This window comes from Copidosoma floridanum, unplaced genomic scaffold (genome assembly GCF_036245765.1).
Source record: "Copidosoma floridanum isolate Cflo_tuat_1 unplaced genomic scaffold, Cflo_Japanese_pri ptg000004l, whole genome shotgun sequence".
In the NCBI taxonomy this organism is placed as follows: domain Eukaryota; kingdom Metazoa; phylum Arthropoda; class Insecta; order Hymenoptera; family Encyrtidae; genus Copidosoma; species Copidosoma floridanum.
Window position 1 is genome coordinate 7758248 of NW_028321881.1, and position 26697 is coordinate 7784944.

At 33.4% G+C, this 26697-nt stretch overlaps 1 protein-coding gene across 2 annotated transcripts in view; it reads left to right on the forward strand.

The window, feature by feature from the left end:
• Positions 1-1051: 1051 nt before the first annotated feature.
• The window catches only part of CSN8 (COP9 signalosome subunit 8), a 178853-nt gene continuing 153207 nt past the window's right edge, over positions 1052-26697 (forward strand). The window contains exons 1-2 of one of the 2 annotated variants that reach the window (XM_089597836.1): positions 1052-1160; positions 1246-1660. In XM_089597836.1, coding sequence (XP_089453962.1) covers positions 1490-1660 — 171 coding nt within the window. In that variant the 5' untranslated portion in view covers positions 1052-1160; positions 1246-1489. Of the gene's footprint in view, positions 1661-26697 lie in introns of both variants that reach the window. The other variant, XM_014358673.2, reaches the window with a different exon arrangement.

Sequence of the window (26697 nt, forward strand, 5' to 3'; positions counted from 1 at the left end):
TTTCAGATAATTACTTGAATGTTTCAAGATAACTTGATGTATCAGGAATCACAAATTTCCACTAAAAAATTGACGTGGTGACGTCAAATTTATCGTATTCCAATATATATTATTTTTCAACAATTACTTTGCTGTGTAACTGAAAAAGTTAAGAATAAATAAGAATAAATACACAAAAATTGTTAAAATGTATTTCTTATAAAATATTCGGAAGTTGGGGGATTGGCGCGCAGTGCACGCAGGGGGGCGTTAGCCCCACTAGTATATGTATCACAGGGAGAGGAAAAGTAGGAGTAGGGAGACTGGGGTGGAGGCTTTTTCGAGCTGTACTCTAGTGCTCGCGAGTCTGAACTCTGCTTTAAGGGGAATGCTGTCCAGTTTGCCACTACCCGGGATGGCCAGGTAGAAAAACGGTTGTAGAAAAAGTAAGTTTTCTACGCGTAGAAAACACGTTTCATATTGTAGAGAATTTCAAGGCTTTTCTACATAGTATTTTACATGGAGTTTTCAACACTGCCATAACCTTAATTTCAAGTAAATGCACATAAATTCAGTCTACTAAGTGAGTGTAAGGTACATATTAGTTGTTGAATTGAATGTTTTGGTTCTTATGTACAAGTATTTTTTTTAGTCATGTCCTTATTTGTATTTAGTTTACGTTTCTTGATTCATTTTTCTTTGTATCTCAACAATGTACAGTTGATAAACTTATAAGCATGTACACAGTTCAATAGAGTATTTTTATAATTATTTATATTTCGTTTTGAGGTTAACAAAATATTTCAATTCCGTTTCCCATGTTTTCTACAGTTTTCTACGTTGTTGACAGTTTCTTACAAATCTACAGTAGAATACTAAAACATTTGTAGAAAACCCATCCCTGGGCATCACTGATTTGTCATACGTGTCGTTATTTATACCTGAACTCCTGAACAGCCTGAACTGGGGCCGTACCATTTAATTTTTTTTGCTTCACAGGCCTGTGTTATAACATAGGCCGATGTACAGAAAAATAGTTATATGGTACGGACCCTGTACCTGACGCATACGTTAAAAGTATATCTATGCCATACGTAGCCCTAATCGGAAGCCCAATCTTAGATGCGACGACTCAGCACGTTTGGAGATGGAAAATTAACATAATAATTAATTTGCGATAAGTACTGCATCAAATTTAACCAAACAATCGACACTCGTTTTTCAGTTTTCTGAGTTTGTACACACATCAATTATTTTACTGTGTAGGTCCTAATTTAGAGGTTCTATAGTTTTGCAATCTATTCTGCTATTTTTATTTGGAATACTGGCCAAAGAAGATTTTTGTAGATTCCAGTTTAACGGAAATAGCAATTTTTTTGATGTTTACTTTAGAGATAAAATTAGCAATAATTTGGTTATAAATTATTCTACCACAAGAATAGTGGCAGAATCCTAGAGAGAATAGAGAGATACCAGAAACGCTCTATTTTGATATCATCTATATGCTTGTATGTCTATGATAAGTACATACACACCACAAGTATCGTTTTGGTTTTCAACCTTTCAAGATCATACGGTCTATATTTCCATACTTAAACAGTGTCATATAATTAAATTGTTCCAGTTAAAAATGGTCGACATTGACAGGATCTTAAAGAGCGTTGAAAAAAATGAATTGGAAGTAAGTTTATTCAAAGAATTTTCTTTATTTGTCTTGTAGTATTGCAACGTCACATGTGATGAGTTATAAATTCTTAGATTTGTATAATTTAATAACAATATTCTTAGTTGTTGTCATTAATAAGAATGATGATTATGACTAAAGAAAATATGCTCCAAATATCATGTAAGTTAAGTAAGCTTTGTATTAGATAAACCTTTGATATTTAAATCTAAGTTACTAAAGTAAGTAATTCCTATTGTTTTACAACGTTAATTTTTATTAATTTATGTAATTCACTTTCAACTTGAAAATAAGGCATCCTTTTTTATTACCAGCCATGTGAACATGTATGACTGATGGCGTTTTAAAATTTCCTCATCTGATTATTCAAATATATGGTTAAATTAACTACTTCTAAAGATTTAATATAACACAGAAATGAATCTTTCAAAATCGCTAAGTAGTATAGAAATAATACTTTCATTTTATTTCAGCCAGGTAAAATCAAACGTCATGTGTCAGAAACTTCTTCAGAAACTATAAAAGCTCTAAGGAAGTCAAATTGTTGAATAATCTTGAGAAGAAAAAGTTTTGCACGAGTTTTTTTTATTGATATAAAGATCATTCATGATTCTGTGTACATATCACTAAAAAATTTGTTTTTAGGATTTATATGCGCAGATTCTGATTTAACTTGTAATGACTTCATTAAGGCTTCAAAAAATTTTGTTAAAAAAATGTTTCTCATAGTATTTCTTTGGTAACCATGTGTTGTTTATTTCCTTACCAACACTTGAAGTAGCATTATCATTATTAAATGTGTCTTGCTCAGACAGGACCCTTGAAGAAATCTTATGTTGTAGTCTAAGATTGTTAGAAGAGTTGGGTAATAATTAGATGCCCCAAAAAGTAATATTTCTTTGTTGTTCTGGTGGTCAATGTATTTGCTCATTCAAGTAGTTGGTGAGGGTAACAGAAAGCGATCGAATAGCCTATGGTGAGCAAAAAGTGCGTAACTTCAGGATTTCGGCTGGCATAATGCATGATTGACAACAACATTTTCAGTATTTCATCATTTAGGTTGCCAAACGTAGATGTTACCTAAAACAGTTTACTGACAGCGAATGAAGTAATGTGAGTAATATTATCACATGATTCGTCAGAACCGTCAGTAACAGTCATTCGCATCATACTCGCGTCACTTTACGAACGAATTTAGTTCTTTCTGCTTGGACAATATGCAAACACTGTTATGTTACTGGGGTCTGATCGAGGCATTCGATATCTCGCTTAAGTAAGCAGTTTTTTCGATAATCCCTAAACTACGCATGCGCATTATCGTTATTTTTGGTTATTTTACAGGCTTTGGATTTATATCGATTTCATTATCATCGATACCAGTAAAACCTTTTGCTCCCAAACGCCGTAATAATGACCACAACTATGTTAACAGGTATTGCGATTTTACAGTTTATATGTTCAGGATCCTAACAAGTTGGGAAATGTGTATTATACTATTATTTGACATCTAAATTAGACGATCTAATGTGCATTGAACTCTGAAAAGTCCTAAAATAACATACTTTTCTGGCACTATAGATGGTGGAGCTATTTACATAGACATTTTTTGCTTATTTCATTGTGAACGTTCATATTGAAAAGGGGGTTCCACTGTTCCGCTAAACTCAAATTGAGTGAATAGACTGAACAGACCTATACTGTGTTCTCTGTCAGGGTCCGTACCATGAAACTATTTTTCTGTACATCGGCCTATGTTATAACATAGGCCTGTGAAGCAAAAAAAAGTTATATGGTACGGCCCCAGTCAACATAGTTTGCGACCATAGGCTTTATTGCCTGATGGAAAAAGAGGTATAGGTCTGTTCAGCCTGTTCACTCGCTTTAAGTTTAGCGGAACCGTGGAACCCCCTTTTTCAATATGAACGTTCACAATGAAATAAGCAAAAAATGTCTATGTGAATAGCTCCGGTGTCCATTCACTTAAACTAAGCGACCCATGGACATATTAAAAATATAGACTGCTCGTTCTTGTGTACGGCGCTGAAGCACAAGTAGAAGGAGATTCGACAGCGAACGTGGGTATCTGTTTCTCTCGCACATTCCCGCGTTTGGCTATGTGCGAGAGAGAGAGAGAGAGAAGAACATACCCACGTACGATGTTGTGTCTCTTTCTACTTGTGCTTTAGCGCCGTACATAAGAACGAGCAGTCTATATTTCTTATATATCTATGAAAGCGACCCCATGAACATATTTACTTCAGATTTCTATTAAAGATTTCTATTATGTCTTGTAGACTTCTGATGTTTGTCTAATGGAAATTTTTAGGGAATTTCGGAGATAAAATTTTCCACAGATGTCTTCCAGATGAACATCAGAAGTCTACGAGACTTCTAAAAATAAATCTTAAGAAAATGTGTTAACTGTGTACGGTGTAAGATATAGGTTGTAATCCGCAAATGCTGCCAGCAGTTGAGTTACGTAGGTCGTGGTAACGCCGCATGGTCGGGCGGCGCTACTGTCAACACGTACTTACTGTCGGTGGGTTCCGCATGTCAACAAACTCCGAAATATTGGTGTAGCATGAAAGTCAAAACAGCAAAAAATATCAGTTTGTTGACATGCGGAACCCACCGACAGTTAGTACAGGTTGACAGCAGCGCTGCCCGACCATACGGCCTACGTAACTTAACTGCTGGCAGCATTTGCGGAATATAGCCATAACAGGTGGTACCATATCACCTACAGTAAATTTTTGTGATCATTTTGTGTCATTCCTTCTTTCTCACACCAGGTGCCGCATAGAAAACAAGCACCTATCAGACGAGTAATTGGAAATAGTAAACACCTTAAAAGGGAGAAATAAAATTTGATTGGAATTTTAATTAATTAAAATGGGTACAAAATTTTGTGTAAAAGAGGGTAAAAGTTGCTCAACATTATTTAGTGCACCAAAATATGACGAAAGTCTGTATACATGATGAAGCGAGGTTATTTAAGTGGCTTGTGATGTCATTCTCAAAAAAAATAGTTATATTTGTAGTCAACATTTAACTCAGAGCGACATTCATGATAAATATCTCATTAAAGACGTATGCGGCAAAAGTATTTTCCAAGTTAAATAAGTAATATATAATATAAATAATAAAAGAATTATATAATATTTTGTTTATTAAAAATGAATTTGTACTGCTTAATTTATAAAATTGTGAATTACCAATGGCAGTACTGGTAAACATAAAAAATCGCAGAGGACTTAAATATGACAAAAGCGATTTATATCTTTTTTTATTTTTTTATTACCGGGTTACCGCGACAGCTTTTAGGTTAAGTCACCGGGGCCACCCACTCACTACCAATGCGTGGAGATGTATTGCCGCACCCATTTTCTAACCCTTTTACTGATGTTATACCTAATCCATGGGCACGGTGCGAGTATATCCAGTGAAACGCCTTGCCAGTTAAGTTAACACTCTCTGCACCAGTGGTGCATCGGGTCCACTCGCCACTGTGTAGCCTTTATCTAGAAAGAACTCCATATTTCAGGACATCCAATCTTGACTGGTTAACCGGCGTTCTCTGCCGAAGCATCGGATCTAGGCTAATTAGCATCCCGCCTAGAGAAGCCCCACGTTTCAGGGACCACTTCTCGCCGGTAAGGCCGGTGATCCCTGCCTCATGCATCGGATCCGCTAACCCCTACCTATAGGCCTAACACTGTTTCGCCTTCACCCAGGCCCGAAGACTTGTGGGGAAAGGAAATAACCCTGAAATTACTCTGAAGGTAAATTCCACGCAAAAATCCGCCCCGAAACAGCGGGAGTTACATAGGAACTTTTCCCGGTTTTTGAAAAAATCTGCTTTCACCGAAAATCGAACCCATGACCCCTACACTGAGAAAAAAATAATGGCCTAGCAGCATAATGGTGATGAAGTGGACGACGTTTCATTTCGCTATGGGCGCGCAGCACGGCCGCTATGCTGTACTCGCTTGACTTCTATGGATGCGCGCTGTAGCTGTACTGCTGGGGAAGAGAGCATCACTGCTCATGCCTTGTTTACATGGGGCTGGTAGCTGTGACGCCAGACTACTGATGGCGCTAGGGCATATCTATAGTCTCTGGCGATTTGCATAGACTGCGATGGGATTTGTCCATTGTCCTTCATGCGTTTTGATTTGAATGATTATATATATGCAGTGTAAATATGTACTCCTGATACCCCTAATTAAATATTTTGATATTGTTGTACTTTCGCTTCCCGAGACAAGAACCGTTAAGTGTAGTGTTTTATGGGAGATAAGCTTTGTTATGTGAAAACAGAACAGTTAATGTTAGTGCTGTGTACTGGTTAATGCGTAAGGTATGAAAATTGCAAATAAAAATGTATAGCATTACAATATAACCTTACTTTTTTCCAAGATCGTGCTCTGTTCCATTTATATTATCATATATTTTTTTTTTTCAGATAATATGAATATGTCAAGGCAATCTTCCTCTACCTGTTCTAATTAAATTTAAATAAATAAATCTAAGTTTAATATTTCTCAAATAAATTATAATTTACCTCATAATATATGATACTTTTAATCAATGCTACACGAGGATACTTATTTTCCTATTTTTATAAAAAATTCTGAGAAGGCTAAGATGAGTAGCACAAGGTGAGCTATTGTAATAATTTTAAGTTTTAACGAAATGATACTAATGAAGAAGGCATCAATTAAATAAATTATGATACCCATAATCACTCTATTAATGTGCTTATTGAAAAATAATAACAAATTTACGTTCAACATAAATATTTCTTCAAATTGCCATTGGTTATAGAAATAAGTAAATGAATTTTTATTATTTTTTTTCTAATCAGTGTTCTTGGGGGATGCACAATACATTAATCCATTATTCCTAATTTAATACATTCATCAAGTTCGCATGAAAAGATAGATAATTAATTTTCACTGCTTCACAGCCACACGAGCTGCTGCGTAATTATACCCATAAGCAAAAATACACTATGTATTATTCAGAGCAAAACGCATAAAGGACGATAGACAAATCCCATCGCAGTCTGTGCAAATCGCCAGAGACTATAGATATGCCCTAGCGCCATCGGTAGTCTGGCGTCACATCTATCAGCCCCATGTAAACAAGGCATGAGCTGTGATGCTCTCCTCCCCAGCAGTACAGCTACAGCGCGCATCCATAGAAGTCAAGCGAGTACAGCATAGCGGCCGTGCTGCGCGCCCATAGCGAAATGAAACGTCGTCTGCTTCATCACCATTATGCTGCTAGGCCATTATTTTTTTCTCAGTGTATAACAGTGTTGTATCAGTAACAAGCACGCTTACCACTGAACTAACGTCGATCCTAATAGCGATTTATACGATTAACTGGAAAATACAGAAAAGTATTTTGTTAAACACATGGGAAATTATAAAAATATAATATTTATGAAGCAACTATTGAAATTACAATTTTAAGTTCGCTTGTAATGAAGATAAAGCAAACAACACAAGATGTTATAAAAATTATTGAAAACTTATTTTTCTTATAACTTTTTATGTATTTATTTCAATTATTTTATTATACAGCGTATAACAAAATTTGAAGTAAATTAATTTTTTTTTAAGCGAACGGCATACTATAACTTTCGCTAATATTTTTTTAGTGTTTGCCAGTACTAGTAGTAAAACTAGATGTTATATTCGACTCTCATTCGCCATTTGCTGGATCTTGAATAAAACAGCACAAATATTTTACAAAAATTATGCCTACCCGAACAGAAATCTTTTTGAGGTGAACTAGAGGCCCTCTAGAGGATACCTAAATAGCCTATGGAGGACCTACTGAGGCAAAGTAACGCGGCGTACAGTTCCTCTTTAGGTATCCTAAATAACTGTGTACCTAACCAAACTTGAAGAGTCTCTAGAGTTAAAATATATGTATAAGTTTAAAGTGAGAGAGTGAGATAGAATTATAATGAATTGTACTATTATACCTACAGGTGTTTTATTATAGAATAAAAAATAGATTGGTGCAAAAAATGTATACTAGTTTAAATGACTTTTACGTGTTGTACAATAATTAAAGAAATTACGACTACTTTAACGCCGCAATTATAATCATTATTTAACAGAAATGTGCAGAGTGATGAAAAATGTAAACTTTTGGCATTATACTTAAGCCTATTGTGTATAGTTTTGAGATATTGCATCTCAAAATTACTGACATTGCTTATACTTTCAATACTTAATATATACTTATATGTTAAATAACTACATTAAGTATTAAAAGTATAAGCAATTTAAGTACTTCTGTGACACAAAATATCTCATTTAATCAATAATTTACACATATATAAGTTAGATTGTTTGTCATTTATTAAACGATTGTCACCATAATTTGTTTACTGAATCTATCAGCTCTCTTACTCTGACAGATTAACTCTACTTCTGTCCCTCGCTTTTATTGAATTCACACATATATATTTATTGACTGGAAAAATGCTTTAAATTTGGTTATGTACACGGTTATTGAGGATACCTAAAGAGAACCAAAACTGTACGCCACGTTACTTTGCCTCAGCAGGTCCGCTGTAGGATACCTATAGAGGTCCTCACGAACTAAGGAGGTATTCTCAATACATTTCCGTTCGGGTACTTGAGACCACCTGTTCTATATCTTACACCGTTTCTTTTTCGTGTGTGAGATGTATTTTGACTTTTTTATTTTAAAATCATGTAAAAAACTATTTTTTTTATATTTTGATTTTATAACGTATACTTTCTGTACATATTATTTTACTACTTATCATGCTACTGCGATTTTTAGATAAGATTATATATGTATAAGTGACAATGTAATCAATTAGTATTAAAATAACTTTTTTAATAATACTAAATACTAATAATATTAAATAATAAATAAGAAAGTAAATTACCAAGATTACTAAACGATTTACTTCATACTCCCAGCAAGATAAACATTTTTGCCGTTAAAAAATTTATTTACTATAAACAATACCGAGATATTATTTGTGTATTATAATCAATCATCATTGCAGGAAACGGTACCATCAAGTGTACGTGAGCTATTCAGTCGTCTATTATACAAACCCAAGACAAAGGCTCCTTTTCCAACATTCTTACGTTCATTTGCCACGACTGTACATTTTTACAAGTGCTACAGCTACATTCGAAAATCATTTATGCTAAATGTTTTAGTCTTGATGATAGTATGTTAAAACGATAATTGGACGATTCCCACATCTTTTTATTTTGTAAATACTTTGGCTGGAAAAGAAAAAGCAGAAATTGTTGAGCAAAATCTTAAAGCTCCAAATAACACAGGTGTAACAGTAACATCATTGACATTTGACATTTTACAAGTTAATGTTACTACGTGCAAAGTTCTAGGAGCAATCATGTCCATTAATCAGTCTGAGACACACTTTCTTTACATCCTGTTACTGGCGATCCTATTTATATAATTTGTGATGGTTGTGATGTTCTTAAATTAGTTCGGAACTGTTTGTTCGTTAATGATTTGTACGATGTAAACGAAAACATAATATTATGGAACCACTTGCAGAATTTGGTCGACTACCAAGATCATCACGGGTTGCACTCTGCCACGAAAATCAGAAGGGAGCATATACACTTTTTTGAGAATAAAATGAACGTTCGACTGGCGGCTCAAACCTTTGGTGAAAGCGTTGCCACAGCTCTTAATATTTTACGAAACAACCAAGTAACAGGATTTGAAAATTCGTATGGTGCAGCTCATTTTTGTTCTATTATACTGTATTCTATTACTGTATTCAGCCTTTTATATTATGAAGTCCCAAGAATTGTATTGTAAAGACAAGCGTAAAATAGGAATAAACGCTTGTAATGAGACTGAAATACGGTAAAAAGTATCTGAAACAATCGAATACTTGAAATCATTAAAAACTTCTGAAACTTTGATAATTTAATCATCTCGAAAATGGGGTTCATTGGAATGATTGTTACTTTGCGAAGTATTTTAATTACGATAAATACATCAAAAGTATCAATAACTACTTACTAACGTACAAATTGTCGCAGGATCACCCAGAATATTTTTTTAGTGCTGAGCGCGGCAAAGGAGGTCACAGCAACAATCCGACTTGCTTTCAGTTTATAAGAACTTTTAAAAAACTGTTAGTCCATGCGGACATCAAAGAGTCTGAAAATTTTAATTTTATGGCTTTAGACAATTCAAAGCTTCTGATGGATCACTAAGTGTTCCCGATGATTCAAGTAATTATTACTACGGAGGCGGCACAAACAGACGGTACATTGACAATGTTGTGACTTACTTGGCAGGATTTGTTATAAGAAAGATTTTGTTTAGAACTAAGTGTTACCAGTGTTTTATTTTACTTACTTCTGAGACTATCAATTGAAGATTATTGATAAGAAAAAATAGAAGTGGACTCGTGTATACAAGTGAAGAAGTGATAGAATTGTGTAGATTTATAGAAATGATGTTTCATAATTGTTACGAATCCAAAAAGAGTGGATTTATAAAAGTTATAAACCAAATTTACGCTACCATCTCAGATAAATACCTACCGATTAACCATAATGATGGTCCTATAAAACACAGAGCTCACATTTTAAAGCAAATTTTAATCACTTATATAAGAGTAAGAGTCAAATACTTTTAAACATAAAACTAATGAGTTTAAAAAATCTTCATTTAATTACAATAATTTAAATTATATTAAGCTCTAATAGATTTTACATTTGGTTCCAATTTCTAAACTGATAATATTTTGTTTTTTGAATCAAGGATTCAGAGGATAAAAATGTATTTTTTCATGAAACATTTTGAAAATAATTATATGGATCGTTATGAAAAATAACTTTTACATACGCTTGAGTAAACTTTAACTATTAAATTACGAGCGCTTTTCTTCCCCCCCTCTCCCCTGTTAGGCTTGACCAATCACAGCTCGGCTAGAGAGAAAGGTAGTACCTACACTCGGTTGCTCTGTCACGCTCTCAACCGCCTGCATGCTTACTCCAGTAGTATATGCTCTAAGGTGATAATTCGGCGTGGTGAAAGAGTTTTAAAGTATTAGGTTCGTTCGACTGAGGAGCTCAGAGCGCCCCGAGCGCCCGAACGAATAATTTCATTGGGTACATTTTTTTTATGTTCAGTTGGTTGGTCTCATTTCTCAAGAAAGTATACCTATATGTACTATGTATATATATACATCCAAGAATTAGACTGACCGACCGAACGACCGAACGTCAACAAAAACGTACCCAGGAGTGTGGACGTAAAAAGTTGTATAGGACAGGTATGAATAGTGTATTGAGATGACAATGGCTTTTTCTAGTAGGTAAGAGTGTTAGCAAATAATTGGAGGAAGATTTTGCAGTCATGTACAAAGTTGTGTAGGATTTTAATGTGTTTAAATGAGGGGAAGTAGAGAAAAGATTTATTCGTAAATAGAGAGAGTTTAAATTTGGACAGAGCTTTCAGAAGGGTGCTTTGCTGCGCGTTGAAACGTTCGCATGGCTAGAAGACATGATTAAGATCCTCTACGCCATTGCTTCGTTATCATAGAGGATCGACGATTAAGTTTTTACGATAAAGACTAAATGCGAGGTTGTAATGATTGGAGCGCATTCTGCTAAAGGAGGTGACTTGGTCCATTGTTAGTGGCAGAGATCGAACAAAGATTTGGAAGAGGTTTTGAAGGATGTCATTTTCTACAACGTATTCTAGGGTGAGGTAGATGGCATGGAGGTACTGAGCTGTGATGAGGTGCAAGTTTAGAGAGTGCCAAGACGAGGGGCTAAAAGAGAAATCTAGACCCGTCAAGAATCAAAGTGTATTGAGAAATATGTGGGATCGACAGGAAAGCGGAGTAATTGGTGAAATAAGGGCTTTGGAGATGTAGTTCTAATTAATTTTTCTTGTCTGAGAGGTGAGGGTAGGATTTTTGATTCAGCGTATACTATGTCGGGAGTAGAGTTGTGAAGACTGAGGGGAGCTCTAATATACCGTCTTTGAATAACGCAGAGTTTGTGAATGAAGGTGCTGTTAATGTAAAATATGTAGGGTAGGGCGTAACCTATGGGTACGTTTTTTTTTTTGGTTCGGTGGGTAGCTCCCATTTCTCAACAAAGTATATCAATACTTACTATTTTTATAGATGTACATATTTATTTTTTTATATATATTATAGAGCTTTACGCCTGGCTCCTATAATGAGCTCTACTCTGGGCACTTAGCACTTGAGAGAAGGAAGGGAAGAGGGATAAAAAGCCTCTCATTACTGGAAGGAGCGGGGATAAAGGGAAATTAGTCAATTTTGCTGCGAGGAAGTCGCTTTATCCCCTCCTTGAGGAGCATTGCATAGTGAAAAAGCACATGTGAAAATTCACAGAGGTACTAGCCCAAAAAAGTCGCACTGACCGGGAATCAAACCGCGGTCTTCCTTGTGCCTCATGAACACAGATATACATGCTTGAGGATTTGGATTGACCGACCGAACGTCAAAAAAAAGTACCCTATATGGAGCCTTGTAGTAAAGCGTCATGTACATTAAAGACGGTTGATGGATGAGTGCCCCACCAAGTTGTGCGAAGGGAGTGAATAAGACTGACGGTGGTGGGGCTTTTGAGAGATAGATGGTTTGGATGTTCGGACCATGATAACGTGCTATTCAGATGTATGCCGAGAAATTTAACGGCGATAGAGACAGGGATAAAGGCGCCTTCAAGGCTTAGGGAGTACTGGGATGTGTCTATTACATTTTTGGTGAAAATGACTAGACCAGATTTGGGGAGGGTGATGGAGAGGCCTTGTTTGTTGTGGTATGAGATAGTCTTGAAAGTGTTTGATTCTATGATAAATAAGCTGAGTTCTGGATCGTCGGAGGAGACAGTGATGACTATGTCGTCTGCAAAGCTGGTACACTTGTACGTTTTTCGTGCCGAGATTATAGAGTACGGGGCTGGGGATACAGCCCTGGGGAGTACCTTGGTAAGAAGAGTAGGAGCCTAACAGCTAACCATTGATCTAAAAAGACATTTTTCTTGAGGAAGTAAGGTTATAAAAAAAGTGACGGATATTTTCAGGAAGCCCAAGGCTCTTTAGATTGTAAATTATAGAGATGAAGTCGATGCAGTCAAAGGCACTTTTTACATTGAGAAAAAGAGCTGCAGTGTAACCTTTTAAGATTGTATAGGCTCCGTACACAAAAACCAGGTATATCAATCTGGCCAAAACCTCATGCCTCACTAGGCATGAGGTCTACAATTTGTCGCTAATTTGTTGCTAATTTGTTACGTAAAAACCGATTTTGTTGCTCATTCCCCTTTTTAAACATTGATGAAAGCTTTAGCTTGATATGAAGGTAACTGGTCACCCGTGCGTATCTCCGACTAGGAAGCAGATAGCTCTACGGGATTTGCGCGATAATTTGTTGCTCATTTGTCACTGGAAGATCAGCCTATTGCCGATTTTGTTGCCATTTTTGAAACGAGCGAAAACGCGATTTCTGCCGATCGACATATCAAGCTAGCTGGCCACACGTGCTTATCTCTGACTAGGAGGCAGATAGCTCCACGGGATTTGCGCGAAAATTTGTCACTCATTTGTCACTGGAAGATCAGTCTGTTGCCGATTTTGTTGCTATTTTTGAAACGAGCGAAAACGCGATCTTTGCCGATCGGCATATCAAGGTAGTTGGCCATACGTGCGTATCTCCGACTAGGAGGCAAATAGCTTCACTGGATTTGTGCGATAATCCGTCGCTAATTTATCACTGGAAAATTAGTCTATTGTCGATTTTGTTGCCGATCATGAAATGAGCAAAAACGTGATTTCTGCCGATCGGCATATCAAGCTAGCTGGCCACACGTGCGGATCTCCGACTAATTTTAACTTTGTATAAAATTAACTTTTACTTGCATAGAAGTATTACTTTTGACCCGATGTAAAAGTAAACTAAGCAATTTATCGAAAAAAGAGACTATAATTATCGCAAACTTAACAATAGTTATAATATAATTGATCTTTACGTAAACCATGAAATAAAGTGGCTGTGTCTGTTATTATGGTGTCTTGTAAGTTCAGAGCTTATTTTAAGCTTATTAACACAATGTATAAGTCGAGTTTGTTTATATATTTATAAATTCAAAATTCTAATGTGATTTTAGCACTGACCGGTATTACCATTAAGCCCCGCCGTATCAAAGCTTTTTTTACTATTAACTTTTAGTTTCTTTGGAATTCATCCCATATTTTAGGATTAACTAAAAACGTTCGTTCAGCTCAAGAAAGAATTTGAACATTCTTCTTCATTATAGGAATATGTCACAAAAAATATAATTCTCAGCACCGGGAATATATCACCACTGCCTTTTATTTTATGCATATTGCAATGTATGGCCGAATGATATTTTTTGGACGTTTTCAGATTCTGATCGAGAAAGTATCGTAAACACGTGTTTATAAACGTTATTAGGTGGTTTATTAGGAAAAGTTAAGGCAATGGCTGCGAAATTGTTAAAACAAAGCTGAGGAAGAGCTGTGGGGAAGCAAGAGGTAGCGTAAGGGAGTAAGGTTGGGCGACGGTTGGAATAGTGTAATGTAATTTTGTTAAAATTAACGAAAAAACTACAAAATAACTACATTTTTGATGGGCAGCTAAGGTGGCTGCGAGGTTGGGTAGTGGGAGTGAGAGGCAGCGGTAAAAGGTAAATTATGACTTTACCCCAAAAACTATATAATATGGAAAGATTTATCTTTCCATGTCATAAAGTAATTTTGGAGCGTCATGCAACCTCCCTCCACACTGCCAGTCTAATTTTTTTCTCTTTCCCCCAGTAAGAAAATATTTTCTTTGCTTCTCAACCATTTTAACAAATGAAAATTTTGAGGAGTTGTAGATGATCTCCCCTCACACCCCCTTGCCGTTTTTTCATCCCCTCGCTACCCCATCCTATTGTATCATAATTGCGTCAACTAATAAAGCCTTGCGTTTGTCTTGATATATTGATTTTGGAGTCTTGCAACACCTTACCCCTTCATTTTCTTCCAATTTTTTTATAACTCAATTAATTTAGATTTTATAGAAAAATTCACATGATAATTTAATCATGTTTTATGGTAAGCAATTTAACTAATTCGGTGGTAACTGGAAAAATAAATGCAGAAAACAAAATTATATCTGAAAATTTACTGTTCAATCTTTGTTTGAGTATCCATCAGAATAAGTTTGCAAGTATGTTTCCTAATTTATATTTACTTTTAAAAGTATTTCTACTGTATTGAATTTTCTAGGTTATAACATGAATAATCTATTGGAATACAAAATTTTAGCAAATTTTTTCTTCACCTTGAGGTTTTGCTATAGCGGGTTGGATTAATTTAAAAAAAATCTTGAACAGTTTTGTCAATTGTATTGTTAGAAACGAATAACATACTGATACATCATTCTAAAACAAAAAAAAAACAGTGTATGATTATATTACGTATTCAAACGGTGGTCCTCGCCAGTAGTCCTACGTACCACGAATAGACAAAAATCTACTGTCTAACTACACTGTCTTCAACCTAGACAGTGCATAATGTACACTGGAAAGAATATGATTTATAAACGTTCACGAAACTGAAGAGCTCAACTTTAAGTTTATTTTCATAACATAAGTTTAAAAACTTTTATATTATTACTTTGAGGGCTGTTGAAACAACAGTTAAAATAATTAATATTAGGAGACAAATATCTAATATCAAATAATTTTTAATAAAAAAACATATACATGAAAACAAGAACTAAAGAGTGCAGCTAAAAGTTATTTGTATAATATAATTTTTAAAACTTTTCCGTTAATACCAATAATACCAGAAAAGGTACACATTTTTGAATAATTTTATTTATTTACGCTAAGCAAACGCTAGAGCGTGTTCACCAAAAGAATGGAAAACCTTCTACACAAAACGAGACAACGAAGGGATACAAGGCCCCAAACGATCCCAGAAGAGGTGTCATCTTTCGACTAGGACCCCGTCAACGGTGTTACCTAGTCGAGGAAGATACTGACTAGGACGAGCACGACTACGTCGCACCCTACCTCTTGCCTAGGACCCGGTCAACGGTGTTACCTGGACAAAGGCGACCGAGCGTCAAGCAGACGAGCCAAGTTAGCGACTACTAGTTGGAAGCTGTATATATAAGGTAAATTATCTTTACGGTTTCTACTGGGAGATTAATACTTCTGTGTATAACCCAGTAGTCGAGTTACTCTTGTAATTTGACGACTCTTATTTATAGGGTGAAAATAATCTGGGAGAGTCTTCATAAGCTGTGCGTATGAACCTACAGAGACCTTAATGAGCAATAGTTACTAAGAGTTTACTCAAGTTGATCTCACCTCATGCTGTCTTGGGAAAAGCGCGAAAATCAAAATTAAAATTATAGTACATACAAAAATCATTTCGAATTTGTGCTGGAAAATTAAAATTAAAATTAAAATTCTAGTTCATGCCTGAGCGCAAAGTTTAAATCATTTAATACATTTTCCTTGATAATTAATCAAATTATTTTTTAGTTAAAAGTTAGCAAAGAATCCGAATAAATACAAATAATTAATGTAGAAATTAAAAATACAATTTCCTAATAAAAATACAATTGAATAAATTTATAAAAGAACAGAGATAGGTGTACTTATTTAAATAAGCCTACCCCTCCATAGATGATTGCAAGTCATCTTCTTATGATATAATAATAAAATAATAGAATTGTAGTCAATAAGACATTTTCGTTAAGTGGTAATGTATTTTAACGTTAAAACACTTAACTTATTTAAGATTAAGCTAAAAAATTGATTTATATAAAGAAATTAACCTTATGTACTTTCAAAGAAAGAAAGATCAATAAAGCAATAATTGACAATAATCGCTATATAAATTGCAGAGATTAACAGATTATTTAACACGTAAATTGGAATTTTGATAGTAGTTATTTAAAAAATTTTTTATATATATAACTGGCAACCCAAGAGACTTTGCTCTTTTGCACTGGGCAACGAACCCGCCCTCCGACATATAGTCATAGGCATTGGCTGTGGGTTGGTTCCTAATCTTCGAGTTTCCCCGACACTCGTAAAATTCTTAACATTTTTGATTACCACCAACTTAACGGGGTTATACTAGAAGAAAAGGAGGTCGCAAATGTATACATCAGAGTATAATTTTTTTTCAGAGAATCTAATATCATTCGTATACATGTTAAAATATTTATAAAATTGCGTTACATTTGCATAAGCCAAAATTATGATTATTATATCGATGATTCTAATACGATAATTTTTTAGCTATCTACGTGATGGAGTGATATAGTTGAAAAAAAATTTATTCATAAAAATGGATTGATTCAATTTGTAATTTAGTCAAAATTAGAATTTTTTTTTCCAAACTGTATTTTAATGACAATGCGTTGTAACTGTATTTTAAAATAGATGCGTTACCTGTATTTAAAGTTGTTTTTGCTTTACACTTCTATTTTTGCTTTTTATTTTTGTATCCAATCTTTTTCAATTGCATGTGAATCTTAAAATTTATCTAAGAATAATTTTTTAAACACATGTTAATCTATAAAAACATATATTTAAATTGAATTCGCAACAGATTTGAAAATTTCAGTGGGGAGTTGGCACGTAGAGCGTGATTCAGTTCACTAGTATATATAGAGGTATTGAGAACTTCTATGTGTGTATCGACGCCCCAGAAGAAGACTACGCCCTACTTCGAAGCCTGGACGAAAACTATGCCCTTTTCCTAAGTTCAGACGGAAACTATGCCTTTCACTCTAGTCCGAACGAAAACTTTGCCCTTTTAGGATTCTGGACGAAGACTATGCCCTTTTTTGGAGTTTAGACGGAAACTATGCCCTTTTATTTAGTCCGTCCGAAAACTATACCCTTTTGAGATCTTGGACAAAGACTATGCCCTTGTATTGCGTCCGGATGAAGACTATGCCCTTTTATTGCGTCTGGGCGAAGACTATGCCCTTTTGTGTAGTTCGGACGAAAACCATGCCCTTTTAAGATCTTGGACAAAGACTATGCCCTTATATTGCGTCCGGATGAAGACTATGCCCTTTTATTGCGTCTGGGCGAAGACTATGCCCTTTTGTGTAGTTCGGACGAAAACTATGCCCTTTTTCTAGTTCGGGAGAAGATTATTCCATTGTCTCCGAGTCTGGACGAAGATGTTGACCTTTTCTGGACCCCGGATGAAGTGAAATTCATTTAAGCTCACTCTACATTTGTGTTTGTAATTAGATATATAGTCAACAATATTTAGATAGTGGTTGTTGCCTACAGTTTTTATAATATTCACTTTACGAAATCTTTTACAAAAGTTTATTCTTTTTTTTTCAAAGACTTATTGAAACTCCAAATACTGAAGCCGCTAGACCTGCTAAGAATTATGAATACGTGTTGTTGTTTTTTTTACAAAAGTATCCGTAGATACTTGAATACAAGTATCGTGAACCCGTAGTATAAAATATTGAATCGTCTTCAGGAGCTTCATTTTCGTGAGCTTCTTCCAGCGTACTAGTAGCCGCCAAAAGCATGAGTCGACAAATCCGGAGGGGATGTTTTTTTAGGGGAAGCACAACACAAGAGGGCTTAGTAAATAATTCTTGAATGTTTTTTAATTTAGTTCTTGTCCAGACACGGGCATAGTTTTAGCCCAGACTCGGGAAAAATGGCATAGTTTTCCTACAAACTAGAAAAAAGGGCATAGTTTTTATCTGAACTCTGAAAAAGGGCATAGTCTTAGTCCAGGCTCGAAAAAAAGGGCATAGTCTTCGTCTGGGACCGAAAAAAATTCATAGTCTTCGTCTGGACTAGAAAAAAAGGCATAATATTCGCCTGGAATGTCAAAAGGGCATAGTCTTCGTCCAGGGCCAATCTAGGGTCGGTATGTGCGTGTGTGGGCGCGCGCGTATGTGTGAAAAATATATATACTAGTTGGGCTTCGTCCCCTGTGCGATTCTCAAACCAATCCCCAAAAACTGTTTGAAACTTAAAAATTTAATAACTACATGTAATTTTAATTCAATATCTACAAAATGATGGACTTGTTAGATAATAGTAGGATAGAATTAGTAGAAAAGCATGGTTAATTTTGGGAAATTGCTATTAGTGTGAAAAAAATCATGGTGGTAGTTGTTTCAGAAGTACGCGAAAAATCAATGTCAAAAACCAGAATGTCGAACGGAACAACGTTTTAATAGGTTATAGAATAACTCTTGACTAGTACAATGCCGTTTAAAAAATGTTAATATGTTGAAAAACCAGCCACGTCCAACTTTTTTGCGGAGGGACCATTCTTTGCTTCTTGCAGTAGTTTTTAAAAATTTACAACCGATCTTCTTGAAATTTAGTGTGGATGTTAAAGGGCACAAGATTTACTTTGTATTTAATTTTCAAGTCTTAATGTTAAAATGAACGTGAGCTATAGATTTAAAAAAAAAATGATCCAAAAGATCATTTTTGACAAATTGCGGAAAAACGGCTGGGCTAATTTTATTTCCCTGGAGCTCATTTTCTTCGTCTTCAAATTGCCCATCATTTTCATCGGTACAACTTTTTTGTCCGACTCCAGGTTTTTTCTAGACGCGAAAAACCATTTTTGACCACATTTACCATTTGTTTCGGGCCGTTAGCTAACACAATTTGGAGTCTAAAACTATTTAGATTTGTTCAAAAACCGAATAACTACCACCATAATTTTTTTTCGCGCTAATAGCAATTCAATTTTTCCAAAAGCTAACTCTATCCTACTAATAAATAATTAATTGTAACTCAGTTAGTTTACTTTTCTTAACGATGTTTCTAATATTCAAATATACTTGAAATATACGTACAACATTAAGTTTCGTAACACAGTATTTTACTATATGATAAATACAACTTATATTTGAAATTAAAGTATTCAGAGATGGAATTTTATTACAAAGGCTTTTTTGTGAAAGAAAGATATACATATCTGTAAAATTGTATGAATTAAAATATTTATTAATCAATATTTAATATTACTATTAGATAGCAGTGATATGGTATTTGCCACAAAACATAAAAGTATGAAATTTTTAAGATTATAAAATCGGCGTTTGCCAATATACGAAGAATTTTGTAATTGTAAAATTTCCAGTACGAAATTGATGGCTGTCCTATTCTTCAGTTTTGTAAAATTAATTTTCTATCAAAATTTAAAATTTTCAAAATTAATGTCAAAGTTATAATATGCATAAAATGTTGTGATGTGAGTACTTCTATTTTTTTTATGTAAGAAGTCTAAAGTACAGTGTCTTAATAAACTTCGACAAACAAATAACAAAATTTTTAACGCTTCAAAAATTTTCGCCATCATTTCTTATAAATATATTCTCAGAATTTTTACATCTTGATACCAATACGTATAGTTGACAATGAGAAAATAGAGGTCTTTTGTGGTAATGTTACGTCCGAACTCCTATAAGTGGAGGGTGGAACTCGTAGATTCGTTCTACAAACAAATGAATTTAATTTTTGTTCGTCAGGAACCAGCCATCGGCCCAAAGGCCTTATTTGCTTCTACTTACATTATGTTTTTCTTTGAAATCGTTGACTCGGAGTTGTGGTGTTAGGTTTCACCGAGCGATATGTATGGTGGTGTACGCTAAGCTGGCGTTGACTTATTGTTAGAGTTTGTGTCTTATGTCATACGGTAGTAGCATATCTTATTCGTCTTTTTATCTCACGTCCTTGTAAAAGTCTTTATCATACAGTATCTATTTTATTTTTCCTCGATATTTAATTTATTCATTAAGCTAAGAATTATGTGTTGATCACTTAGAATTATTAGATCTTAAAATGCTTCATACAATTTAGTAATTGAAATGTTTTTGAATTAAGAAAATTAATTTAATGAACAAACAAGTTATGTCTTATCTAATGATTTAATGCATTTAGAAAAGCCAGAAATAGCTAATTTTACAATAATGTATTCCTAATCCTACACGAGAGCACTCGTGGCAACGACAATAATTAGGCTTCTGTTTTTAACGTTGGAACCCAACTTGACGGTCCTTTCTTTCTTGTTCCTGCTTGATTCACTTTTTAGGCGAGTTTACAGTGGCCTGGTTTGCTCAAGTTTTTCTCACACAGCTTAGTCACCAAACTAAGTCTTATATTTGCTTGAAATACACGCATTTAACACGTAGCTTAAACACCGAACTAAGTCTTCCATCCTTAAAAGATGCAATAGAACTCATCTTTAACCTTCATAGTTACTTTAGAGCACTTGATGAAAGAGAAAAGGCGAATATTGTTATGTGCGAAGAGTTCTTATACTTTTGCGTTTAAGGAGGACGTGCCAAGTTGGGGATCCAAACGACCAATCAGAGCTTAACCTAATTACCCTCGACTGACATGAACACGGTCGTGGTGCAATGATTTCACAGTAATTGATGGTTAAAACTGCTGATCTCTCGGATTTTACATTAAGTACAGTTTGCTGTCGAAATTGTGCATGATATTTCTTGTGTACATCCGCAGTAAAGAATGTTAGAATTGTTGATTAATCACATTATTTGGTGTACTGATGCGAATTGATTTTGTTAGATGAGCGTTTTATAAGATTGATTGAGGTTGCACGCGTAGTTCGAGTTTTGCGATGGTAGCTTGTTTCAAAAGAAGTAAGTTATATATCACGCGATTGTGGAAGCAAGTATACCGCTCGATGGTTTGAGATCGCTGAGCTTTTGCTTTTTATAATTTAAAAACGAAACTTTGTGTTTAAAAGTAATTAATATTAAGTATGTGACATTGAATGTCACAGTAAAATCCTAATTTATCAAAACTTTGATATGGCGATTTATTGATTGTCATGGAAAAAGCTAGGACTATTAGAAACATTCACTACCTTTATATTTTGCATAATCTATGCTGTAATAAGTATGTTCTTTTCCTTGACAAAATTAAAAATTTTATTACTCAAAATGAACGAAAGTTCCTTATGAGTTCTTAGAGTTATTTTGTTTAGGCAGCTTTTTATTCTATCTTCATAAATTTGTTTACAGCATCGTCAGTTTTCCGTCCTTTTTGAATTTCGAAAGAGTCTATTGTTTATTTCCAATGTCTATTAACAATAACAAAATTCTATAGTTTTATTAATTGTTAAACTTTTACACTCATGCTGTTTTACCGGAAGTATTTGTCTCAAATCGCCTCCTAAAATAAATAGTTTTCTATTAAATAGAATACTATGATCACATAAATCTTTTGAAGTCTTATCTACTATTTTCAAAACTTATTGAGGGATCATTGAAGCTTCGTCCTAAATAAAAAAATTTACTTCTCTTAATTTTTTTTTATCAGTTTCGTATTCTAAAGAAGAATTTTGAATGTTATCTAAATCTAATTTTAATTTAAATGTTCTATGACTTGTCATTTCTTTAGGTAATACAGTTAAAGCAATTCCTGTCTAAGCATAGATTTTTTTTTTTTAATATTAAAGTGCTTTGCGTCCGGCTCCTATAAAGGGCACTACTGAGGGCACTCAGCAATTGGGAGAAGGAAGGGAAGAGGGATGGGAAGCCTCCCATTACTGGCAGGGGGGTAGGGGGAAATTAGGCAATTCTGCTGCGAGGAGGTCGTCTAAACCTTCCTCGAGGAGCATTGCGTGGTGAAAAAGCACATGTGAAAATACACAGGTACTTGCCCAAAAAATTCGCACTGGCCGGGAATCGAACCACGGTCTCCGGCGTGTCAATCCACAACCTAGCCGACTCAGCCACTGCGCGCTCCCATCAAGCCATAGGTAACCTTCTTCTTTAAAAAAAAAAAAATAAATAAAAAATAAACGTTTTGTACTAAAATGTTTTAATAGAACCTCCTGGACTATTAATAAAATATAATTTTGTATCACTGTTAATGATTTCATTAAAAATTAGTTTTTGATTACTATTTAGGTTAACAAATAAATCCTTACAATTTATTACTCAATCAATTACAAATTTATGGTTCTGAATATTCTTAGATTTTACTATATATATATATATATATATTAGGAGGTGACTTATGCGGACAATCACATGTATGTAAGGGTTATTATGAAGAAAAAAGTGGAATTATGTGGACGTCCGCATAATTTTATCATGTTAAAAATAGATATATATGTACGTATATATATATATATATAAATATATTTATATGTTAGAAGCATGTGAAGTCCGCATTAGTCACTATTTATAAACATATATATATATATATATATATATATATATATATATATATATATATATATATATATAGTATGGCCTTGGGTTTTTCAAAATTGAAATACCGACATACCACACGAAGACTTAGTATAATTGATGCAACGAAATTCAGAGAATAAAATTCCTTGTTACAGCCAATAACTGTATATTACTATCCTAAAGATGGAGTGTCGATAAAGCTCATATGCCTATACCTTCAATTTATTGCAGATTATTCAGGGGGAAAATCCGTGGACCGAGTTCATCAAGTGAGTGAAGTGTATAATTTACCGTATTGTGACAGCCTTACAGGTTACGGCCGTATGCTTTTGTAACGGGAAATATTTAATAATATACTAATTTTTATTCAGTGCCGTCACACCATAATTTGAAAGGACCAAAATAAATACGAATTTCCGAAATTTGTTCAGTATTTTTTATGAAAATAGTTTGATTTGTTACGTGCGCCTTTAAATCTGTTATTGGTATAATCCATTTAACCTATGTAAAAAACGAAACTTTTAACTTAAATTACAAAAACCATTCCTAGAAGCTTTACTTTAAAAATTTTTTGATAATATGAAATAATTTAATGTACAACATGCTACAAATTCGAGAAAAGTTTGATTTGTAAGTGACAACGTCATGTACATTTTAATACAACACGTGTACGTTTAAGAAAACCTTCGGAAAATTAGTCAAAAAATGTGCAATTAAAAATAAATTAGATAAAATATTTTGCTTTATTATTGTGGTTCAATAGTTTTTTAGTTGATTGTAAACAACAGAATGTTATAAAATTAATCAGTTGCGTTGTAATCAATATAATAAGACCAAAATCTCTTCGTTGTGAAGAGTGTGGGTCTTATAGCCGTAATATTGACATCAAATTTTATAAAAATTGCCGGTAAACTTTCCTGAATGCTAGACAAAAAAATTTATTACGAAACATTAATTGTAATATTGCTGCCTTTATTAACGTATGGCTTTTGTAACAATGACAAATAATTGAAACAATTGCAACTAATTTATTTTGTGTAATACTTAAGTTAAGAACTACATTTTTTGTTACGATTATCTATAGATTTACAAAAATAATAAAATTACATAATTACACCTACTATCTATACTATACTATCAATGGCATCTCAAACTGGTTTTTTACGCACTACCTACGTTACACCACTTTTCGAGATTATGTCAATTTCGTAGGTTTCAGATTTAATGCTTTGAAAGTACATAAAAGTCAAATAGTACTGAGTCATGAGTTTATTTATTTTACGTGCAAAAATTAATATCATGAATATACAGTACGAATCTTAGATTTGTTTTGAAAAGTAATTTACAGCCATTTTGTAATTATTATAGGTACCATTACAAATGTCTTGTTTTTTGTGTGTAACTTCACGAATAGTTAAACTGTAACACAATGATATAGAAAGAATGACATTTTTAAAAGATTATATTAGTTAATAAATTCAAAATTTAAATATACTTCAAAAATTACAATCATAAAATTATAACTACGCGATACAAATATCATTTGGTATTTTATGCTTTCATAACATTTAGAAACGGTAGTATTTCGTTTGTAAACCTCCGTTAATCAATGAAACAGAAATAATTCAGTTAATAGTACTCAGTATTTTCATATTTCTATAATATTTATATTTTATTAATATTTTATTCATATTTATATTAAATTTAGCTTTCCCGTTGAGTTTCATTTTTTGCCATATTTTTTTTATCTTTTTTTCAAACATGTTTTTTCTTGACTGTCACAGAAAGCGATCTGTTTGTCTTTGATGTTTCGTGGCAAAAAATGCTTAGCTACTCATATCGTGATTAGGGATTGGATCTGCATCTGCTCATTGTTAATGACAACTATTTTTAAGGATTATATATAAATTTTTGTCTTAAATATTTTATGTGACATTTTTATAGTAATTTAAAAACCACTGTAGGACTCTTATAATCTATACTTTTCATATTTAGAAGTTAATTCGTTTTCACTTATATTCTCCTTGAATAATACTTCACTATTTAGTAGTTGTATGGCTAAGCGAATCCCAAGTAACACAATTTAAGCAGTTAATCCAAAACGACCGATGGTTTAATAGTTATAAACGACCTAATTACTACATAGATAAAATAAAATTATGGCAATTTACGTCATAGTACAAATATTAATAAACTGATACGGCGAAATGATCCAATTATTAAAATATGTTCTTCCTAAATATACCTGATATCATAGTTTTGAAAAAAAAATCTTCTAGTTGGTTTTTCAAACAATTGTAACATCTGTTTTTTCTCTCCTTTTTTACGAGTACTTTCCATGTTAAATATTCCTATTTTCAAATTTCATATTTTAAAAATAGCAAAGGGAAAGTAAACAGAATTGTGACCAATAATATATACTAACATAAGGAAGTAATAATGAAAGCTTGGGACAAATTAAGTGTACGTCGAATTGTGAAACAACTATCTTTAAGCAAAAAATTTCATTCACAGATATTATGAAACTACACATATAATTAAATTTTAATTGGCATTCTATGTAATAACATTATGAGTGCTTGAGATCGTACGAAATGCTTGAAAGAATAATTATATTCTAAACAATTAATTTATTAATGTAGTAATATCAATTATAAAGATCAGGATACAAGCAAATTTTGAAATCCTTTAGAGATGTAATGTTATGCATTAAGAATTTTCATATAAATCATGTATCAGTGAAAAGTAATATTTAACTTAAGTGAACGTACGTATGATATTGAATTACTCTTCCTACGACCTCATGCTACATTATAATAGACTCGATGAACTTTTTTTTCTTTTATAACTTTTTATCACTTATTTTCATACTTACGCGAATTACTCGCAAAACTGTGTATTATTTTTTAGAATTTATAAACAATTCAGGAATATAATTACTATCCGTATGACCAACAATAGCCTGTCAATAAAAAATATTTTTTAATATCATTGAGCCCATTATACGTTTATCTTAAGTTTGGTCTTGCGCCTCCAGATAAAATTAGGTAACATCGTTGGGGATGTGATAATACTTAATAAGAAAGAAGTGTTCGAAAGGTAAATATTTTATTAATATGATTCTGTATGTCTATCCATATTAAAACATGAATATGACAGAGACATATTTATAACTTTAAAATAATTTCTTTCGTTTGACCAGTACGAGACTGCCCGTTTAAATTAAATCTTCCGACTATTTCATAACAAATTCCTACGCTGATGAAATCTCTAACGACACGCTTACGCTAAAAGTTGTATAGGCTTATATTAAAGAAGGCTTACAAAAAACAATTTTGTAGTACTACTTTACGTTAATGGGGTGGTATAAGATGCCAGTGAATGTAACTGAACTCAAAAAATTACCTTCCTCATAAATGAAAAGATTTTGAAACAATAAGTTGCTATTAAACTGGAATAATTTATCCATGGAACCTCATATGAATGAAAATAACAAATAAAAAAAGGATTAATTAAAAACAACGTTTAATGGTGGTACTATCATATTTTGTATTTATTAAAAAACAAAACGACGTTTTGGCCGTTATATTATGTTACATACTTAACTCTATTTGCGTTTATTGTATTGGACGTTGAATTTAATTATTTACCAACTGTCATTAGACGTCTTATTTAAATAAAAAAAGATGGGACTAATGTAGATCTTTGATAGAAATGGTTTTGAAAATTATTA